This window comes from Heliconius melpomene, chromosome 1 (genome assembly GCF_056956725.1).
Source record: "Heliconius melpomene rosina isolate 202511_hmr_F chromosome 1, ASM5695672v1, whole genome shotgun sequence".
In the NCBI taxonomy this organism is placed as follows: Eukaryota; Metazoa; Arthropoda; class Insecta; order Lepidoptera; family Nymphalidae; genus Heliconius; species Heliconius melpomene.
This window is the reverse complement of record NC_140389.1, coordinates 4,510,162-4,532,816: the sequence shown is the minus strand read 5'-3', so window position 1 is coordinate 4,532,816 and position 22,655 is coordinate 4,510,162. Positions and strand designations below refer to the sequence as shown.

The following is a 22,655-nucleotide window of genomic DNA, read 5'->3' as shown; positions in this document are numbered from 1 at the left end:
AATCGGTCTAGATATATTACAGTACAACTATAGGAAAATTAAGGGGGATAGGTTATTTCCTTGCCCTGGTAATAAGACAAAGCACGGCGTTGAGTTTCGCTAACTTAAGACGTAATATCTCAAAAATTAGGCGGAAATTAAGAGCGAGTGTCTGAGAAAGGAGTGTTTAAACTAGGAATACAAATATTCTTATACCTACCCCAAAAGATGCGGGATACAGCGTGATGCTATAAAACAACAACTTTTTCATATAAAGCTACAAAATATATAACCAACTAGTCAAATAAACTAATTTCCGTTATTCATTTTGTATATTCAAAATTTAAATAAACATGTAAAACTATCGTCACTTTAACACCCAATTAGAACCAATATGGCGGACAATAACATAAACAATACTCAACAATAAATTCTTTTCCCACGATAATGTATATGATTGTCTCTTTCTATTTGATAGTGTTAGAGCGAGAGGGAATTCTTTAAGGTTCACGGCTGATCAATTAAATGCACTTTGAATTTAGCTCTAAATATTTAAAATTTAAATTTAAATACATGTGCGTATACGAATGACTCATGACGCATGGGAAACTCTTCAAATTTCAAAGGAGAAAGAAATTGATTTACTCCTATCAAATTATAACATTTTATGAAAAACTAAAATGTTACTCCGAAAAATATGAATAATTAATAAAATTATATTCTGAGCGCTTTATTTTAAAAAAAAAAACGGTATTAACTAATCTTGAATTGATTTCGCGATTATTGCATATTTTAAATAAATAATTCGGTTTTATAGTTTCATTTAAACTTAAATTATTTGGTGATAAATATTACCTTTTTCGAAAATAAAAATAAGAATATATAACAAATAATTATAGACAAAAAAAATACAATTATTTATTTAATTATTTAAATAAACTTTTCAAAAATTTATTTTTAAATTCAACTCTTTTATGTCATTGTATATATTTATATGTTTGTATGTGTGTATGTTTGTAAAAGTATATTTATGTAGGTATAGGAATATTGATTAATATTATGTATATTTGTATGTAGGTTTATTATTATTATTATTATTAACATAACATTAAAATACCGCACCCGAATTATTTCTTATAACATCTCCTACATTCAAGGGTTTCTGGTAGAGATCTCTATTAGAGATAAGTTATCCTTTGTACACTTTTTTTTCCTGTTGTTATAAGTTTTCTGTACATTCTATCACGTGTGGTACATAAATAAATGAAAAAAAAAAAAATAAATAAAATCCTAGATGAAAGGATCAAGATAAAAAAAACCTATTTCAGTAGCAAACTAATTAATTCTCATAATAAATATAGTCAACTAAGATGCGGGTAATAGAGATGTTACGTAAATGTGACTTTAATTTGGAACCTTCAATTGTTATAAATTAAGTATGTAAACGATTATAAAGTGACCTGAGAACATCACTTCCATTTTAGCTATGGTGGGTAAAAACACCAAATTTTACATAAAAATGTTAAATATTTAATTGTTTCTTATCTTTTGTATAATTCCCCAATTCCACTCAGAGGAATAATGATTTGATGAAATATTTTCATAACCACAATCTCATAAGTCAATGTGCGGCGTTAAGTTCCGACATACAAACGTGCGCAAAAGGGATGAATAATGGAGACAAAAATGTTTTAACAGTGAGTTATGTTTGCCTACTCTCTTAGTAAACACGCGTATAGCTAAAAAAGTAACCCTCTTAGTTCTTGACTTTGAAAGAAACAAAGTTCGTAAAAGCATAAATACTAGTTATAAAGTTACTTAATTAAATGATTTATTTACCGTCGCGAGTTATTTTATAGTCTTGATAACTAGTTTTACTTGTTTGTATTAAAACGATAACATTATTGTTTGGTGAATATCAATGAAGTAAAACTTTTGCTGTCTTTTGCTTAATTGGACATTATCTCAGGCAATGCTCGTATAGAAAAAAATATTATCTTAATAATTAATGTTTTAGTAATTATTGTAAATTTATTATCTCAATATAGGTAAGGTACTTATTTAGAATGATACGTAAAAAGTAATGATAATTTAATTCACTTTAACTCTTTAGAGACATTTTTAACATTTTTTTAAGTGAAGTTTAACACTTAGGAAAGAAAAGAAAATACTTATTAAGAAAATGTACAAATGTTACAACTTTAAACCACTTCGGTGATATGAAATTCCTACTCGTATCATAAATGTGCATTTTCGCGAAAAATCTACTGGACAGATTAAGATGGAACTTTACAGTAATAATAAGCTTATAAGTATATCAGAATAATACACAGGTTAAAATTTTATAAAAAAATTGTATAATTCGACTATAATATAACTATAATTTTAATATGACGAACCTGAGGTTGGGTCCTTCGTTGTTTCATAAAAAACTTTGCCCTGAGTAGGTTATGAACCCACCACCTCCACGTCCAATCACACAGACTTTTTAATATATAAACCGGTTATAAAATAACGTTATATAAAAGTAACCTGTACAATCGACAGCTGACATTGACTGACTGACACTGACAAATGATGCGGAGAGGAACTTTGTGTTTCTTGGATTTTTTATTAATTCTGACAGATTTACTATAGCTTCATCCTATACTACCAAGATGAAAGGGTTTCGCTTATGCCATATAAATAAAACAATTTAAATAATAAAAATATTATCAATTTTTTTCGGTATTTTGACTTCGTACACTTATTTTTATACGTTCAAATGTACAGGTACGAGTTTCATTAATATATATGATACTAATGATTCAATTTTCTATTAAAATTGATAATACTTTTCTTATATATTAATAGTAAATAAAATAATTGACTATTAAATGGTCAATTTATATAAATAATATCTAAAACCAATAGATTTTCAATTAAAATCGACAATATTTTTATAAATAACTAAAAAGCTTCTGTTAACACAATCGTTCGCCGCCCTCGTTCGTTGGTGGTACACTCTCGCATTAAATTCGACATGCATTCTTACATTGTGACTCATATACGACGTATCGTATTTTGTATTTTCATACTGAACATGGGTTCCGTATACGTAAAGTAGGTTAAAAAAATACACATAAAAATATGCGCCCAAATGGTAACCTCCTTTATTTTTTGTTTTAATTTTAGTAAAATTCCTACAAGCTAAGTTGTAAAGATTCACGATTCATATGCATGTACAAAACATTCTCAAATATATAATTAAATATAACATTTTAAAGATGTTATTCTCAAAGATAGAAAATATTTTTATATGTTTCTTTTAAATAATTCTTACAATAACAATATAATACAAATTTCGTTTTTTCACATTTCTTTTTTATTGCTTTTTATAAAATATTTCACTTTCATTCAAGTATCTCTAAGCATTCCCTCGCTCGGAAGTGTCAATTAGGGTTGCAATTTCCCCCTGATTTGCATTACGATAATAAATATTATACAATTTCTTAGTATTCATTGCATTTTTAGGGTGCAACGATACTTTTAAGGCCAGGCTTTTTGGGACCAAACATGGCGCAGGAGCACAGTTCTGGATTCGATTGCCACAGGAGAGAATGAAACATTTAACATTTTGAATTGTATAATACCAGAGCAAGAAAATCAAAATATATCATTGCCTCAAGTGGACTCACAACTATCGCGCTTGTAATTACACTGTCCCTTTATACCACTATAGCCAAAAATGGCAAAATATTTAAATTTACAAACTTTATCACGAAAACTTGAAAACATTGTGGAAAAGGTTCAATCAAAACAGATGAACTAAATGCATCAATAACAAAACAAAACAAAAACTAAATATGATATAACCAATGAAAACATAAAAACGTTACCTACTAAAAATAACATTTTTACAGCCACATCCATATTTTCATTAGGGACCCCTCTAAAAACATAATAATTATAAATAAAACGTGCGTGTAATATAAACATTACGTTGAAAATGAAATTTGAAGGGTGAAAGCGAAAACATAATGGGAACACTGGTTAACTTTTATCACTTTACCAGATTTGTGAATGAAATTACTTATTTTGAGTGAATGAACTAGTTAATAGTGCTGTTTCATTTATTCTATTATGTTTACAAAATTCTTAAGGATCTAACTTTATGTAAAGGAAGGAAAACTCTTTGTTTGTAAAAAACATTGAGTTGCAAATTGTTTTCCACTGTATTTTCAATTTTCAAAATTCGTCATTTTACGTCATTTCTATTAAAGAAACAGAATCTTGTTTAATATATTTTTTAATACTACATTTTCCTGAGTGAGCATCGAACCCACATCCATCGCGTTATCATTAAGTATCGCTGCCCCTCAATGGCCTCTATTATTAGATTAGTAAAAATAAAAATAATGCAAATTTCACTTTTTTTCTTTAACTAATTATTACAATTTTGACAGCTCATCGCTGACATATGTTCACCTTCACACTGTATAATATGCAACGTGGTATGCATATTTATCTGGTTATAGGATGCGGGTTCATATCCTTGTTGTATATACTAGACTAGCGGACGCGCGCAGCTTCGCCTGCTTATTTGCACCCTTAGGAGTGAATTCTAATAAACCATGAAACACGTGTTCAATGAAATATTTTTAAGGGTCTAAGTTTCGATTTTTATAAAAATCGGTGGCGATTTAAAGATTTTTCCATACAAACTTTCAACCCCTTGTTGGCACCCTTAGGGGGTAAATTCTTAAAAACCGTGAAACACGTGTTCAATTAAATATTTTTAAAAGTCTGAATTTACAATTTTATAAAAATCGGTGCCGATTTAAACATTTTTCCATACAAACTTTCAACCCCGATTTCATCCCTTTAGGGTTAAAATTTTTCAAAATCCCTTCTTAGTGGATGTCCAGATTACGAAAGTAAACTTTTGTCCAAATTTCACGTTTCTACGCACAGCGGTTACGGCTGTGCGCGCGTCTTACCTCAGTCAGTGAGGACAAGTCCTTTTATATATATAGATAAAACTATTATACACCACATACATAAATAAAAAGAACGACAGTAAAACAAAAATGTAAAAAATATATGTAAAAGGAAAAAAGGTACATTTTTCACAGGTACTATCACTGATTATTAAAACCTCATTACTATGAGCTATCTCATACAGGCCTTAGGTATTAACATTAGAATTCCGCTCTATATGCCTATAAAATACATGTACTGCTATTAAATTACCTTTGAATAATTTAAAATGTAAAGTAATTTTATGTATACTCTATATCTATTAGAATTACAAAGCTGTAGAATGTGTTTGCTTGAACACACTTATCTCAAGAACCATTGATTTTAAATAAAAAGCTTTTAGTTTTGTTTAATTTTTGTAACTAGATTGTTTATTGCAATCGTCTTTTGTTCATTCAAAGGAAATGTCGCAATTGATTGAGATCAATTGGGCTTTAACAATTAATAAAATTAATTCATCATTTAGCGATTGTTGTCATCATTTTGATTGAATTATAGTATTGCATAAGATAAATAAATTGTAAAAAAATAAATATACTAAAAAATAAAAGTCGATTTTGGAAGAGATGAGCTTTATGATTACAACCCAATAAATAATAATTTATTTCCCCGAATGGGATTCGAACCCACAATCGTCGTAACAGTCATACGCTTGTGCCACTGGGTCACAACGGGGTCAACTTACACACATAAGTTCTATTTAAAGTATGTCTAACTAAGCGTGTAATCCTCCGTTCAGTGTCCATTGCCTCTTGATGTGGAGTCAACGAAGCGTGCCGTCTAAGGGTTGACTTTACTAATTAATTTTAACTAGATTAATGTGACGTTTAACGCTGTTACTTTTTGTATTTGAAAACGTTAATGAAAGTGGGTTTTTTAAATTATTTTAGAGAGAATCTAGTGAATGATTTCTTCGTACTCTACTTTTTTTTAAATAGATTCATTTGGTCAAGAGACTCTTTTAATATATACAAGATTTTGTTATATAAAGACAATGTTATTTATTTAGTAAATCTCTAAGTAATTTTATTTATGAACTTTTAGACTCTCGAAATGTTTTCATTCATGCAATTCATTTCCGAGGTTTTGGTTGCTTTAAACAAACTTTAAACTGTTAGACGTTAGACAGTTTTTTGTCGATTGTTTTTCCAAATTCCAAATTTTTTTATCAGATATATTTCAGTTTTTTTTGGAATAAAAATGGATATTCCCACACAGATTTCGATGGTTCGATGCTTTTTAGTTAATTTATTCTTAATCTGATTGTTTTTTTCTTTTTTAGTATTGTAAAAATATAGTTTCATCGGAATATATAATTTTTAAAGTATAACTTCGGTTTGGAAATCCAATTAGTAGCATACCATAGAAAATGTACATTAATATGACTATAATAAATAGGGTCTTCTACCCTCATATTAATCTATCAATAAGTTGTCACGTTCCCTTTACCAGTTCGATGGGGTTAATTAGTATAACTAAAAAATATTTAGGGGATAAAAAAATCAACAAAGCCATTCTAAATATGGCTTTTAACTAGTAAAGGGGGATTATTTTAAACTATTTATATTTATTGCGTTTAAAAAATGAAAATTTCTTTTGTGCAATTTATCGAGATTATTGTAATGTGGTTGATCATTTGTTATAAAATTTACAGCTTCACGCTGTATCTCGCACACAGCAGGGTATGCAGAGAGAACCTAGTGTTAAGACACTCTGTTCCCCACTTTCTGCCGAATTCTGGAGGCATTGCGTGTTGAGTGGCAGAACTCAACGCCACGGCCACGTCTATAATCTTGATTCTTAAAATCTAGTAACAAACTCACCAATACATTCAAAAACTGTTTCGTTTAAGAAGTTTGAGCTTTATATATTAATTACCTGAAACAAACAAAAAGAAATGATTAGTAAAAAATACACTTTTTTATTATATAAATTCATTGTCAATGTATTTTATTCGAATTACAAATATATCTATGATAATATCTTATCTTATATAAGAAATGTTTATAATAAACGTAATTTATCCTCCTAAGCAGAAATAAATGTTACAATATAATGAAAATCGATATCACGCCAAATTTACTTCAAGTTAATAAATAAATAGCTTCACAAGATACAGATCTTGTATATAGTAAAGTAGTCAAAGGTTACTAAGTGTTAAGAACCTCCATTCTCCATGCACCGCCTAATTTCTACATTGTGTGTTGTGTGATGAAACTCAACGCCGCGAAACTAGATACCAGAACGACGAAATAAAGAAATTTCATTCCACCGAGTGGCAATCGAACCCGCAACCATCGTTTTAGCGGCAGAATATATGCCAATGCGCCACTACCACCTACATACCAATTACAATAACAAAAAATATTTATAAGTTAAGCAAAATAAAAAAGCTCGGTTATACCACCTGAAAGCTTAAAAAGCTTTGTAAGCTTCGTCACGATTTAAGTTGAGCAAAATGACGCATTTCTAAATATACCCGCCCTTTCTTTTACACTCGGTCTCTGGGGCATCTGTGACATACCACCAATGATACCGTCATATTTCACAATATTATACATTTTTCTTTTTAAATTAAAATCTGTATCTAGCACAGTGTACAGGGCGGGCAGAGGACAGGTAGGGTAACCTCTAGGTATAGTGGTAAGTCACTACGTTCCTACGTTCCTATTAAGACACTTTCATTCTCAATTTTCGATTTGTGCATCTAAACTATATTTAAAAATTAATTAATATTATTACTTTAAATTCTATTCTTTAATTATGGTTTATCGAGTATAAAATTTTTTCAACAATTCAACATTTATTCAATTCAATTCAATTTAATTCAATTCAATTTCAACATTTTTTTTGAAATTTCAAGTAGAGTAGTTGTAGCTCCTATACAAGTTATAGTTTCTTGTTTGTTTTTTTTTCTTATAACTTCTTCAAATTGTGAAGTAACCATAAATAAACTAGTTATAAATAGAAAATTTTCTCTTTTAAAACCCAAAAAGGAAAAGTATATTTTTGTTCCATTCATAACCACTTCGGTGTAAAAGAATCCTGTTTAATTTTAAATATCCAAACAAAAGGGTTGATTTCTGTGAAAGCACTTAAGATCTTGTTCAAAGTGATTCAAAATTTATCTCTTCAACATAAAGTTTATTTTTCAATAAACAATTTCCGTTTCATACAATGATTACAGTTTGCAATAATTTTAGCTTTCAATTTATGAAAACCATAAACCGTTATGAAAAATTATCACGATATCCATTGTTAGTGTAACAGTTATTAAAACGGAGGTAGCAGATTCCAATTCGATAGATATGTATAAATGTCTAAAACATTATAATAGCACAAATCTTAATTGTTATAACTATATAGCAGGGCTTAACGACGACCTTAAAAAGACAGCGGGAATCCGCTGGATTCAAAGGGCGCAGGACCGGACGGAGTGGCGAGAATTAGGGGAGGCCTATGTCCAACAGTGGACGTTGAAAGGCTGATGGATGGATGGATGGATATAGCAGGGCTATCTATTGTTCGGTGCGAGGGGAACGTAGTGAACACTAGGTTCCCTCTTCCTACCTTGCTTTATACATTACTCCACTCACTCAGTGAAGTTCCATTTTGATAGTGATCAAAACATCTGATCATCTTGAATCATCTAAAAATAATATAAAAGTAAAGAATGGCTGCTATTTAAGCTTCATAATTAGATCACTACATTAAGAAACTCTATAATGAGATAAGAGTGTGTTTGCACATTCCCCACTGCGAGTAACTCCTAACCAAATACACTTACGACACTTTTATATGACGTAACTTTGTATGTACATACTATGGAAATTAAATTCGTCTAATAGTAAAATTTAAGTTTAAAATATGTACAAATATTATAATGTATAATATATGTATGAATTTATGTTTTTAAATTTTAGATCTAACGTAATAAAGAAGATATCATATTCCATGGAAATTATATTTGCTTTAATTTAACAGAAATTATCTCAAAAATGAGGTTTTAAATACTCTGACTTACTCGTATAGATTAAATTTAAATTGATAATATTTTTTTTATTTTGGGTTATTTTCGAAATTATTTATTACTGAAATGAACAAAAAATTTGAAATGTACATTTTAATGAATCAATTTAAACACACAAAAATTTTAAATAAAACTACAAACTTGTACTATATCGAAAAGTAAATATATACTTACTAGCTATATTATCGATAGAGACTAACGTATTAACGTATTATTCGTTTACAAAAGTAAAAAAAACTATAGGTATTACTATGGTATTACATAGTAGGGACCTTTGTTATCTACATATTTATATTATGAAATAAATGATAAGGCTCCTTCTATACCACACTTAGCATATATAAACTAATGACCTAATTAAAAATTTAAGATCTCAACAAGAGAGTGTCCGTCTTTTTGTCGCCAAATTTAATATTATTTGTACTTTATCACTTTACAAGGCATTGTGACAGAGTAAACGTGATGGTTGTGGGTTCGATTTCACACGGAGAAAAGAATTATTTTCATCTTCTCGCTCTAATAAAAGGACAAGGCCCGACGTGAAGTTCCGCCACTCGAATAAGTAAATTAGGGAATGGAATGTCATAGCACTTCGTTCCCTCTGCCTATCCTGCTATATGCGGGATACAGCAATGAGTTAGAGATTTCAGATAAAAAATATTCTGAACCACTCTTGCATAAATGTGTTATCAGTTGACCGATAACGGTTTCTTGGCAAAACTGTAAAACTGTAAACAAATGCATGTAGGTACCTAGTACTTACCTACTGAGTAATAGCTAATAATAATCTGGTAAAAGAATACACTGAGAATTAAATGTTTCTATTGTAATATACACTTTTTTGGGTACATAGTAGAAACCTAGTGTTAAAACACTCTGTTTCCAATAAATATATTAAATACCCGTAATAAAATCAATTAATTTATTTATCAACTATTTATAGATCCATCCATAGGTCTTAAATACAATAGAGATACAATTGGAACCTTGATCGCACCTAGACCGTGAAACAATAAGAGTTACGCACACCATTGTTTACTTGTGGTTTGGCCGATTTTGTATTCATTGGATTAAGATACATATCAGATATCGAGATATTACTGAGAAATATTATTAGAGAATGTTAATAGAACACTGGTTTGTATTGATTAAATATCTAGAGATAATAAATTGTTTAATATTTGGTATTTTCTCACTTAATAAACAACAACTATAACAAGGCAAAGCGTGACGTTGATGTCGCCATTCAACACACAATGTCGCGATCTATGAATAAAAAAAACAAAATAAAAATAAGGGCTTCACGCTTTTTCCCGCATTGCAGGGTCAAAAAACCGCGCGCTCTCTCTCTCTCTGCGCACCACAGATTTTTTTTATTACCAGAGGAAGGAAATAAAAAAATCTTTCCACGAATGGGAATCGAATCCACAACCGATGTCTGTAATACTACCGTTACGCCACAACGGCCTCGTTGACATGAAATTAAAAAGATTTTATCTCTAAAAATATTCTTCTAGAAATTTCAACATTGAATCGTATGCAGTGCCGAGTTATTACAACCATATAAACCATAACTTAGATAAAAAAATTATCTCGTACATTACTTATTTAATCATTATGTTAATATTATAAACTTAATGACACCATCTTGGCGCAATAGGTGATTGGCTTCATCTGATGGTTTTGAGTTTTAAATCTATGGTGTAGTCAGTGGGACGTTACTTGACTGCCTTTACTTACAACATGGATATGTGTTGATAAAAAGATTTTATTATTTTAATGTATACCGTAGAAATATACAGAATTAAATATGTCCTCCCTTACTGGAAATCGAATAAAATGAAAAACTAATTGTTTTAATTTCCCCGCCAAACAAAACACTTTGTTAAAATCTTCCATTCTATACGCAATGCCTAGAATTCTAATAGAAATCGAAGAACGGAGTATTTTATCACAAATTTCCTTAGTTAATTTTATTATTAGTCATGTAATTTTTTTTTTTTTTTTATTATTAGTCTAGACTAATATAACCTTTAAATAACGAATTTATTTACAAGTCCAAAACATGTTCAATACGCAAAATCGCGAAAAATCAATGAACTCAATCAATGAATTATATTAGCAACCATGACCCTGAATTAAAAAGTACTAAATAACCAGATATTATGAAACTGAATATATTTGAATATTGTGAAACCGCGTCGCAATCAGCTGCATTTTAGAATGTCGTCAAACAAGTTTTGTATTAAAGCAATGCTTTTGCCCGTCTTTATTTAACTAACATTGATTCAAGCACGCCATTTTTTTCAGTTTTCGATTACATTGTTTAAAAGGATTTTAGTTAAATGAAATAGATTTTATTTTAATTAAAAGTTTTTTTTTAATATTATTAAAGTAAAATCTGTTTTTTTAATAAATAATTTGTATATTCAAAATAGTAGTAATAGTATAATCTAAAAATCTATACGTTCATGCTAATTTTCCATTAAAAAAAACATAAGTTATTGTTATTAAATATTAAAAAACTAAAAAAAAGACATATTTCTTTTGTTAAAGTCATCAAATTATAAACCTTTATATTTTTATGACATTAACCTTTTTACTTTTGGCAATTTGGTATTTTTATTAACAACAAAAAATATATGCCACATAATAAACACATAAAGTTTTTTTTTAAATAATGCATTAGTGTTATGAAACTGGCAACCATTTAAAAAGTATCCATACTTTGAACTTTACTTTAAAAGGTATTTTATTTATCTGCTGCCGCGAATCTGCTTATCAAGTGCTTTATTTGTGTAATTTTATTTCCATTTTCGTACCAACTTTTATGTTATTTTTTGAACACCACAACGACTATATATATTAAATGTCAGAAAAACTACGACATTACTTGTATACAAAAAATATCATCATAAATTTAATTGTACAAAAACATAATCGTTTCAAGGAAAATACTAGTTTATAGTTACATATAGGAATTATTTATTAAGTATGAAAATTTAAAAAAATATTTAAAAAAATTTGAGCTGAGCAATAATATAGACTTTATTTCCAGTGGGAAGACAGTTAACTTTTTAAATATTGTGTAAATCGTGCTTTATTTTTTCACTTACGAGTTTAAGTTTAAACTACATTTTAATAGCATTAATTTTTTTACCAAAATACAAAATATGCGAAGCATACAAGTAAACAACAACTTAACAGTTTAGTAGTAAAGTTTTTTTTTATAGTTTATAAATAGACCATAAAGTTTACATATATTTAAAAAAAAAATGAACAGGCGAGCCAACATTACCGTATTGAATCACGTTCAACCAGTGATTGATTGATTGACTGATTGAATGGATTAAGCGAATGAACCATTGTGTATATTGTAATTCACGTGATTGTTCAGTTACGTAATTTACATTATCGATTTAAATTGTAATTTCGAATTACCCATACGAGTTACTCGATTATTGGATTCATTTGTGATTACGCAATGTAAACTGCTTATTGATAAGTTTATTTGATAAGACTACTTTATAAACAATAATAAAGTATATAAGTATATAATCGCAATGCTTTACATTATATCAAAGATATATAGAGTACATAGATTATATACTTCAGAAACAGGCATTAATTATGATTAATATTCAGAAAATATAGTAGATTTCTAACATGGGCACATATCCATATAATTAATTTTAAAATATTACGGTGTGTCTTAATCAAATGAGTAAATGTGTTCTGTGGTCTTAATAGACACATTACATTATTTTTTTATATAATTATTATCTCCTTTTAATAATTCAAACAAAACAATAACTTGACTTAGAAATATTTTATAAAAAAATGTATAACAACATTCTTCAACATGCCTACAGACCAGAGTCACAATGTGGCTGTCACAGTGTACTTTAAATTACAAATTATACCACATTACTTCTACACTACGATATGGTAATTCATTGAAATATCTTGTTTTTTTCTACTTTTATTTACATAACATTACAATATGTGAAGGGGAAACTATGTTTTGCTTTTATCTGTCGCGTTACAGAATGATTTAAATATATATTTTTATTTTTTTTATATTACTGGCGTGTGGCAGATATCGTAAAGCCTGTTCTAGAATAATGTTCGTATTGAATAATGGATTTCTTTTTTGTAAATGGCGTGTCTAATAATATTAATTAAATTGACATTTAAAAACTTAAATTTTAAAAGTTACTGTTCACTGAATTCAACAAGATATATTTTTTGTTCAATTGCTAAAATATCACAAAATTTGTTATAAGATAAAAAGTCAAATTAAAATGGTCTAATATATTTTTTATACGGAGCCAGCAACATGACACAGATAACATTCCTCTAATTAATTAAGGCTGATGATCCTAGGCGCGTCCATTGATTAATAAGCGTCTGGATTCGCAAAATGCTATTTATTCGTTGCTATCACGATATACAGTCATTATAATATCTTTTATTTTGGATTTAATTATTTGAAATGTATTTGTATATAAAATTAGGTCGAAGGCACTTTGCTTTTGGCCTTTTAAATAAAAAATAAAATACCTTTATAAAATATTAAAATGCAAATGTCATTAAAAATACAGCCTATAACATTTTATTAAATATCATAAAATACCAGTTGTATATTGACTATCTATAAAATTTCTTTCTATTAAATAAAAAAAATATTTAATCTCGAAACACCATAAATTAAGAACTGTACTGTAAAAATATTTAAGCTGCTTCAATCAAATATAAAACTATTTAACCTTATTTGTATTCTATCGAAAAGCTAACGGTATAGTAACTTCTAACTTATAATCAATTTGACAGCTGTCACTTTGACATGTATGGTTGGATATTTTGACGGCTAATGTCAGCGGGATCTTTCATAATCTGTTAATAGGTAGTGAGAGATTATACGATTGTTACATAAAAACAGGTTTAAAGGATTGACATTGAATTAAAGTGTAACAGCGTGAAGATCACGTTCAAATTATGGTTTAGATTTCTTGTTAGCTTTTTTTTACAAATTGTAACATTACTATATTAAATTTATTTAAAATCTCTTTTAATCTATATATATGAAATCGAAAGGTCACTCACTCATCACGAAATCTCAGAAACTACATGTGCTAGGGATCTCAAATTTTGCATAGGAGTTACTTAAAGGACGTATGTGCTCACTAAGACGGGAATTTGCAATATTCGACTTCTAAGGGGTTGTTTTTGGGGTTGAAAGTTTGTATGAAACTTCGTTACTACAAATGCTAGGAGTCTCAAATTTTGCATGGACTCACTTATAGGACGTAGGAACTCATGGAGACAGAAATTAATAATAGCGTAGTTCACGCAGGTGAAGCCGCGGGCGGGCCGCTAGTGGTGTATACAATTATAGAATGATCAAAAATAGATATAAATAATAATTAATAATATAATAATTATGAAAATTTAATCAACTAGGAAAATGCTATAAAATTCTAATTAAGTATATAAAACAAATAATGTTCTCACAAAAGTGTAACAATTCATCGTTAATCAAAACAAGCCAACAAGAGGTCTAAATTAACTAAAATTAAAATACAACTTAAATTTAAATGTACCTACATATTACATGTATCGGCTGTCTCATCAATCAATTTAATTGGAACATGCATAATGAAGCCTACGCGAGGTACCTACATTACCTACGAACACAATAGTTTTATTAAGAAACAAAAGCTGTAACCCACACTTATTATGCCACGTTTTAAATTATATTTAATCTGTATTTGTAAAATGTTGAGTCTGCTTTCTAAGAATAAATTATTGTTTTTTTTAGTTTCACGCTGTATCCCGCACACAGCAGGGTAAGTAACCTAGTTTTGAGATACTCCGTTCCCATTAAAACACCTCGTTCCATACTTTTCACCAAATGCTGGAGACATTTCTTATCGAGCGGCGAAATTTAACGCCGTGCTTTGCCTAGTATCCAGAGCGAGAAAATGAAAATATTTAACGTTTCATTCTCTCGAGTGGCAATCGAACTTATAGTTAGGGAGGCGAAGCAGCAAACTGTGGAGTCACTCGAGCGTCATGGAGACCTATTGGGTTGCGAAGCTTAGATGATAACAAGAAAAAAATGTCATATAAAAAATTTCGTTTCACCGGTGGGTTGAGGGGTTATAGATTTTCAAAAATGTAAAAAAAAAACTGTTCCATGGACATACTCGAGCGCGTCAGATATTGATATCATCAATTGCCTACGTCTTCTTAAGCATGAAAATATGTTAATCTGACAGTTTCCGTGGTGGAGGTGGTCGTACGTAAGAGTTAAAAATGGCAAAAAAAAAATATTATCGAGCGCGTCAGATTTTCTAAGGGGGTGTTAAGTGAACCTAAAAAAAAGCTCTTATGTAATAATCTGACGATTTGGATGTGACGCAAGCTCGTAATCGTTGTTTGAAAATGCAAAAAAAAAATCGTCATCTTGAAATACTCGAGCGCGTCAGATTAAGATATATATGGTTCATCTTCATGCCCTAGACGTGATATCTCAAAATCAGACGATTATCTGAAGGGACTTGCTTAATCTGACAATTATTAATATTTTTTTAAACCAATACAAGAAACAAGTCAGCTTTACGTTGTATCCCGCACACAGCAGGGTAGGCAGAGGGAACCTAAGGTTAAGACACTCTGTTCCCCACTTTCTGCCAAATTTTGAAGGCATTGAGTGTTGAGTAGCAGCACTTAACGTCACTGTTTTGCCTCGACACCAGAGCGAAGAAATGGAAATATAAATTTCAATAAATATTTCATCTCCTGGAATGGAGATTGAACCCACAACCAGTCTGTTTTACTGTCACACTTTGTGCCACTGCGCCACGACTGGCCTCAATTTTTTTATTCATTGTACGCAATCAATAGAAAAGCTCAAGAAATAGAATGTAACTAAAAGAATGTATGTTTGAAATAGAATACTTGTATTTATAAAAAAAAAGTACAAAAAAAATTTTTTTTTCAAGTATTTTTTTTAATTTATCATCTTCATTGATGAATTAGGGACCAATAAATAAAAAAAAGAGTGTGATAGGAATAGAAATACGGTGAGAGGAATATATGCAATTCTTAGGTATATTAAACTTTATCAATCAATTTCTATTACTTCGGTTTGGGGAATTTGTCAGATTATATGTTTTTCGTAATCCTTGAATGATTCCCTTCAAAATAAAAAAAAAATTAGCCGCGCTCGAGAATGTCCAGATAACGTTTTTTTTTTACAACTTTGGAGCCCTCTCCCTCCTTTGCGTCACTCTCAAATTGTCAGATTAGTGGAATATACACGATTTAGCATGTAACTAACTTACCCTATCTTAATCTGACGCGCTCGAGAATGTCCGATGATCAATTTTTTTTTACTAATCTGATCCTTTATCCTAGACGCGCGGCCATACATAGGAAGCTCATATTTGGTGGAAGTACGTAACCGAGTACAAGGAATCCCCAGTATCTTAATCTGATGCGCTCGAATGACTCCACAAAGTCCCCTCTTCGCCGCCCCTACTATTACAACCTGTCGCGAACAATCACGACTAATAAATATCAAATAATATAAAAACTATATAAACTAGATTTGTGCTATTAAATAGTAAAAATGTGTCATGAACATTATAATTTTGGCTGTGTATTGTCTAATCTGTGCCGATTAAAAGATAAAGCAACCTAGAATTGCGTTACAAAGCATTTTTATTTAGGACAGTAAATGTGAATCGTGAGATATGATTAATAATGCCTTTATTACGTCTTGCTGTTAATTATATAGGGAGTTAATAGTTTTCAGCTATAAGATGTCTTTCAGTGTTGTCAACAACTAATTTGTTATTGTATAACATATATAATTTGAATTTTTTTAAACCTAATGAAATACTCTCCAAAAATGTTAACTTTGCAGAAATTAAAAGAATCTTACTATATTTAAATATTTATTTGTCTACACTTTTTGTTGACCGTACTTATTCAATTCGGGAAAGTCAAACACCGATACAAATCACAACTCAAATAGCTTCTAAAAAAAGGCAATCTGAACTAAATTCCGTTTTCTTTTATTATCTATTTACTAAAAGTAGGTTGAACTAGTGAGATCAACGTCTGAAAATGATAAATCTTTAATCTAAATATGTCTTTAAAAAAATTAAATGACAGTAGTATCACTATCGTAATCGACACCTTATCCGCTAATGTCTAAATAAGAGAATGGTGAAAGGTGATTTTGAAACCAGGTTTCTTATATTTATACTTCTTATTTTTGGTGGCAGCTCTGCCCACTCACTTATACTTTGAATTATAGCTAGATAAACAGTGTGACTTCACTTGTTTTATTTTATCTTTAATTTAATCCATTTTTAAATGTCATGGCGCAGTGGGAGTGTTGAAGATTTGAAGAAGTTCGAGTCCACACGATGGAATGGAATTAATTTTCATGTCTCGCGTAGTTGAGCTCCCACAGTTTTGCACTAAGCACTTCCCCTATGTCACGTTGTATGTGGAACCATCGAAGGAGATCGTACGGTAAAATAAAAGATAATGGTACTTATTTGGAGAATGTAAGTTATAAAGAGATACAAACAAACTATTTTAAATTTTTCAACAATTTGTTCCTACATAAAAATTATTAAATAAATATTCGCATAGTTCAAGCGGGCGAAGCCCATCGGATGCTACTAGTACATAACATTTATTGTAAATTAAGCAGAAATCAATGAACTCGACGCTTTTCACGCATCACGGCTAATATTTCAAATAAATACTTTTTCTTATTAAACTGTCACGGACCACACTTTTTGTTCCTTCACCAGAGCTTGGCCTCGTTATAATGAGGTGTCAAAAAAAGTAAGATTAGTCATCTAGGTTTTTGTTAGACTTCTATAATTGCTTTTAGCATAGGATACATGTAATGACGGGCGTAAAATTATTCTGATGTCTATTTTTTTGCCTTTTTAAAATTGTATTTAAATATTTCTTACGTACATATGATTAAATTGATGACAGGCGTTATTTTAATTATTATCTAATAATTATAAATTAGTCGGCTTAAAATTTTTAGGCCTTAAAAATTAAAAAAAAAAAGTTTTGGTTCTTAAGTTAAAATATTGTAGTTTAAAATGTTGTTTTCACACATTCTTTGGGTTTTATTAGCACCTAGAATGTTTTGATCTCCTTTTAGCTAAATGACAGAATCTATAATTTTTTACCTGAATGAGAACTAAATCTAATATTTATTTTTAGTCAATTCATAAAAGAAGAATATTGGTTGCCAGTCATTTAAATAAAAGTATATTTGAGAAGTATATTATTTATGTAGATCTGCTAATAAAACATAAAATAAAAAATTACCTGAACATTGTGAGAGGTAAGCGATCACGAAGAACGCCATGCATATCCACAGACTCTTCATCTCCATTTTTATCCACAGGCACAGATTACTTATTAAGTGTATAAAAATATATATTATGTTTAGGCACTGTTTACACTGTCACTAAAGGCACATCACTATCTTCGTTAGGCACTTTCGTAAATCTGTAAAAAAAAAAACAATGTGTCAAATTTAGCATAGTATAAAAACAAATAAATTGAAAAATATAATTTTAAATATAATAAAATAAATAAAAATATATATATTTTTGTGCATTTTGTTTTGTTACAATTAATTTTATAATATTAAATATAATTTCGTATAATTAACTTATTAATATTATGTCATCGCCATTATAATAAAATTAAATAATAAACAGATAGTAAATAAAGATAATTAGATACCTACTGGTAATATCTTTGCAATAATATAATTGGCCTTCAAAACAATTCTTGCAATTACGTCGCTAGCTACTAATAATAGAGCAAGAAAAATTACTTATCACGAGCGGAAACGACTTCGTAACCTCTACAATCGCAATTCCATATTATTGTATAATGTTAACTAAATATTAATTTTTTATGTATATTATAAAAAATAATGTAATATCACATATCTGACTGTAATCGCGACTATAATAGGTTCGATTCCCTTTAGGGAAAATGAATTGTTTTTATTTCGTCACTCTAGAATAGAAGAGACTAAAACTGGTTAGCTATGTTTCCTGCTATGTGTGTGGTTTTAAATTCAGCTATTGAATATAATATCTACATGGTTTTCTTCAACAAAATATATATAAATGTTGAGACTTTAATAGCCTTTACATACCATTAAAATTACCTATATATTTCGCGTTAATAAATATTAATAGCTTTTTATAACCAGTCAAATCGTCAGTCAGTCAAATCGAATACAAATAACACAAACCAATTAAAATCGATAACGGAATAAATATCCCAACAAAACATTAATGTGAAATTATCAATGTAACCCTATACGTTTGATATTCCGTCATAATATCATAGTGTTTCTATTTCAACTCTATTATATTAGATAAGCTCAGGTCAACTTAAACAGACGCGCGGACGTCACTCATGTAACATGACGAGATAAGGCACGCCGGGTGGCTGTATATGTATATTGTAGGTATATCAGTTACTTCTAGATGTTAGCAAATATGGCATGTATTGAAGAAACAAAATGTTGTTATCAGTGGTAGAGTAGTAACGGTTGGAAGTTATTTTTTTATTGATTCGCCATTTTAAATTTGGATTCAATCCAGATTTGAACCCATGACTATTTGATTTAATCAATTTAACTAATGAAGCTACGTTAAAAATATGAATATTTCTATAGAATAGAATTGTTTTGAGTTTTTGTTATTTTCATAATTTTGTGTTCGTTCAGAATGTAAAATACAGTAATTAAATGAAAATAAAAAATACTATAACTTTCACAGGTTTTCATTCCCTTTTTTTTAATAAATTTTTTTACAAAATAGTTTTGATACTCTCCCCAACATCAATAGTTAGTTTTAGATAAAAAATGAATCAATAGCTTCGTTTAACCCGTAACGGAAATGTGTACTTACAAGGGTGTACAAAAATAACCTGCATTTATTAGTACAGTGGCTTCCTTCCGCATCTTTGATCTTGGAGATGTATGTATGTATAATATTACAGTTAAGAAAGAGTTTAGACCCTATTCGACCTATATAGTGGGGAGATTTCTTCTTCTTCTTCTTCCTCGCATTAATCTCGGCTATTACCAGGGTCTGCCTTCCTACTCAACCTACTCCAATTTGCACGGTTTTGCATCCAGTGGTTAGACAATTTCTAACATTATAAATCACAAATTAATGAAAAATAAATGTTTAAGATCAAACTGGAGAATAAACAAAACTTTGGAGTAATAGTCACGTTGTATCCTACATATAACAAGATAGAGATAGAGGTAACCTAGTGTCAAGACACTTCGTTTTCTACTTTCCGGCCAATTTTCACAACATAGCGTATTATTTGTCTTATTACCAGAGCGAGGAAATAAAATCATCCAACTGGGAATCGAACCCGTAACCACTGCATTTGCAGTTAAACACCGCCTAAATAACAAAAAAAAAACAATATCTAAATTACTAGGTATATTAGTCAACAGGTGTAAACAAAGAGTCATAAGGGCCAAGGCTTCGCTGACACAAGACGCTTTACGAAATAATATCTTCTTGCCACCAAATGACTGTATGTTAAAATATGAATGGGACTTTATATGACCTTAAAATATGTATTTTTAAATTATATATGCGATGGTTGTATGTTCGATTCCCACTTGAGGGAGAATATTATTTTCATTTCCTCTTTTTCTGGTCTCATTTTGAAATTAATTTTCTTAAATTATTTTAATAGGCAAAAAATTAAGAACGAAGTGTCTTAACACTAGCTCTTTACCTTTGAGAAAACCATAAAATAATAATAAAAAAACAAACCTATTACGTTTTAAATATAAACCTGGTGAGTAATACTTGGGTAAGTGATCCTAGAAGTCAAGTTAAATACTATCACAGTATAAACAATGTAATCTTTTAAAGTGTAGTTGTAAAGTATAACATACTTGTTAAAGAATCGTTATTCGAATGCGTGATTTCATTATTTTTTTTGTTGGGTAGTGCATAGTGAACGGAGTGTCTTAACACTAGGTTCCCTTTGCTAAAAAAAAATTAACCGAAATTAAATTACAAAAGAGCATTATAATTTTAAATTTTTAATGAGATTTGAACTGGCAACACCTTTCCTTTACCCGCACCACCATAAGTCGTTATTCACCCAATCACAATAGTAGCTAATTTAGACATAGAGGAGCGGCCCCTAAATAAGGAGGGCTGTTTACGTCATAACGCTAATAAATTATATTTGTAAAGAACATTTGTAATTTCCCATTTCGACAGATCGACATGTTTATGTGGTTTTTTTTATTACAAAAGATAGTATGGAAGTAAGTATGACGATCGTAATGTAATATAACCTACACTCTTTAGTCTTTCTCGAAAAGTAAGCTATTCTAGGCAAAATAACTCTATTTGAGCTATTACTTCCTGAGATTATACCGTTCAAACAAACAATCTAGTCATCTTTATATTATTAGTACAGATTTCAATATATAGGAAACGTCGATAATGTTATTTTAGTTCGTATAACTTTTATACAACCGTCTCTTTTCAATAGAAAGCGAATGGTGTTTGTCCGTTTGACAGTTTGCTTAGTGTAGAGTGACCATTTAATGTTAGGTAAAAGAAATTCCAAAATTATTTATATTAAGCATATAATAGATATTTATATTAAATAAAATATTGCATTTTTTTTAAGTTTAAAATTGATAAAAAAAATCTTTTGTTAAATAATAGTAATCGAAGAAAAATCCTATTATTTCTCTTTCTCGTAGGAATTTCTAATAATCCGAATTTCTAGTAATCATTTAGTACAATTTCTAGTAATCTTCTCTTAGTGCTCTCCAAAATTTCTTAACCTAGATTCGTCTGTACGTCTCCTCCCAGTCAGATGGTCAGTAACGCCAGATAAGAGTATGATAAAAAATATAAATTGATATGTAATTATATTATTTCTCATTTAATAGTACAAATAAAATGCATCGCTTACACCTTCACTAACTTTATTTAGCCTACAAATTTATTGCAAATAAATAGATATAAAAGATAATAGAAAATAAAAAAATAGAGCACTCTTTTTACTTTTTTATTATGTTCCCTCTGCCTACCCTGCTATATAGGGAATACAGTGTTAAACTGAAAAAAAATCGTAAAAAATATATATAAGTACATTATGGCCAGTTTATTGTTGACTCGCACGGTGTGGTGTGCTAACCTTTATTTGTACAAGAAATTCACGCTGACCTCAAGGATGTTGATTTTAGACATTTTATGTTAAACTATATTGAAATGAAATTTGAAAATTAAATGTAAATAGTTAAATAAATATTAATATATATTATAAAAGATACGGGAGGTCATCGTAGCGCAGTGACAGATAAGTGTAAACGTGGCGGTTGTAGGTTCAATTTCGAAATATATTTTATTTACAGTGTAACCCGCATATAAATAGGAGAGTAGGCAGAGGGAACCTAGTGTTAAGACGTCCTGTTCTCTTTAATACACTTCCATTCCATTATTACATTGCTAGTTTTGTGATGGAACTTAACGCTGCGCTTCGCCTTATTACCAGA

General features: G+C 29.5%; 1 protein-coding gene across 3 annotated transcripts in view; it reads right to left on the bottom strand.

Annotated features, from left to right (window-relative positions):
- LOC146541022 (lachesin-like) overlaps nucleotides 1–22,655 on the bottom strand; it is a 116,135-nt gene that overhangs the window by 79,906 nt on the left and 13,574 nt on the right. For all 3 annotated transcript variants that reach the window (XM_085189303.1, XM_085189294.1, XM_085189311.1), the window contains exon 2: nucleotides 18,404–18,586. In XM_085189303.1, the coding sequence (XP_085045429.1) occupies nucleotides 18,404–18,470 (67 nt within the window). In that variant the 5' untranslated portion in view covers nucleotides 18,471–18,586. The remainder of the gene's footprint in view (nucleotides 1–18,403; nucleotides 18,587–22,655) is intronic.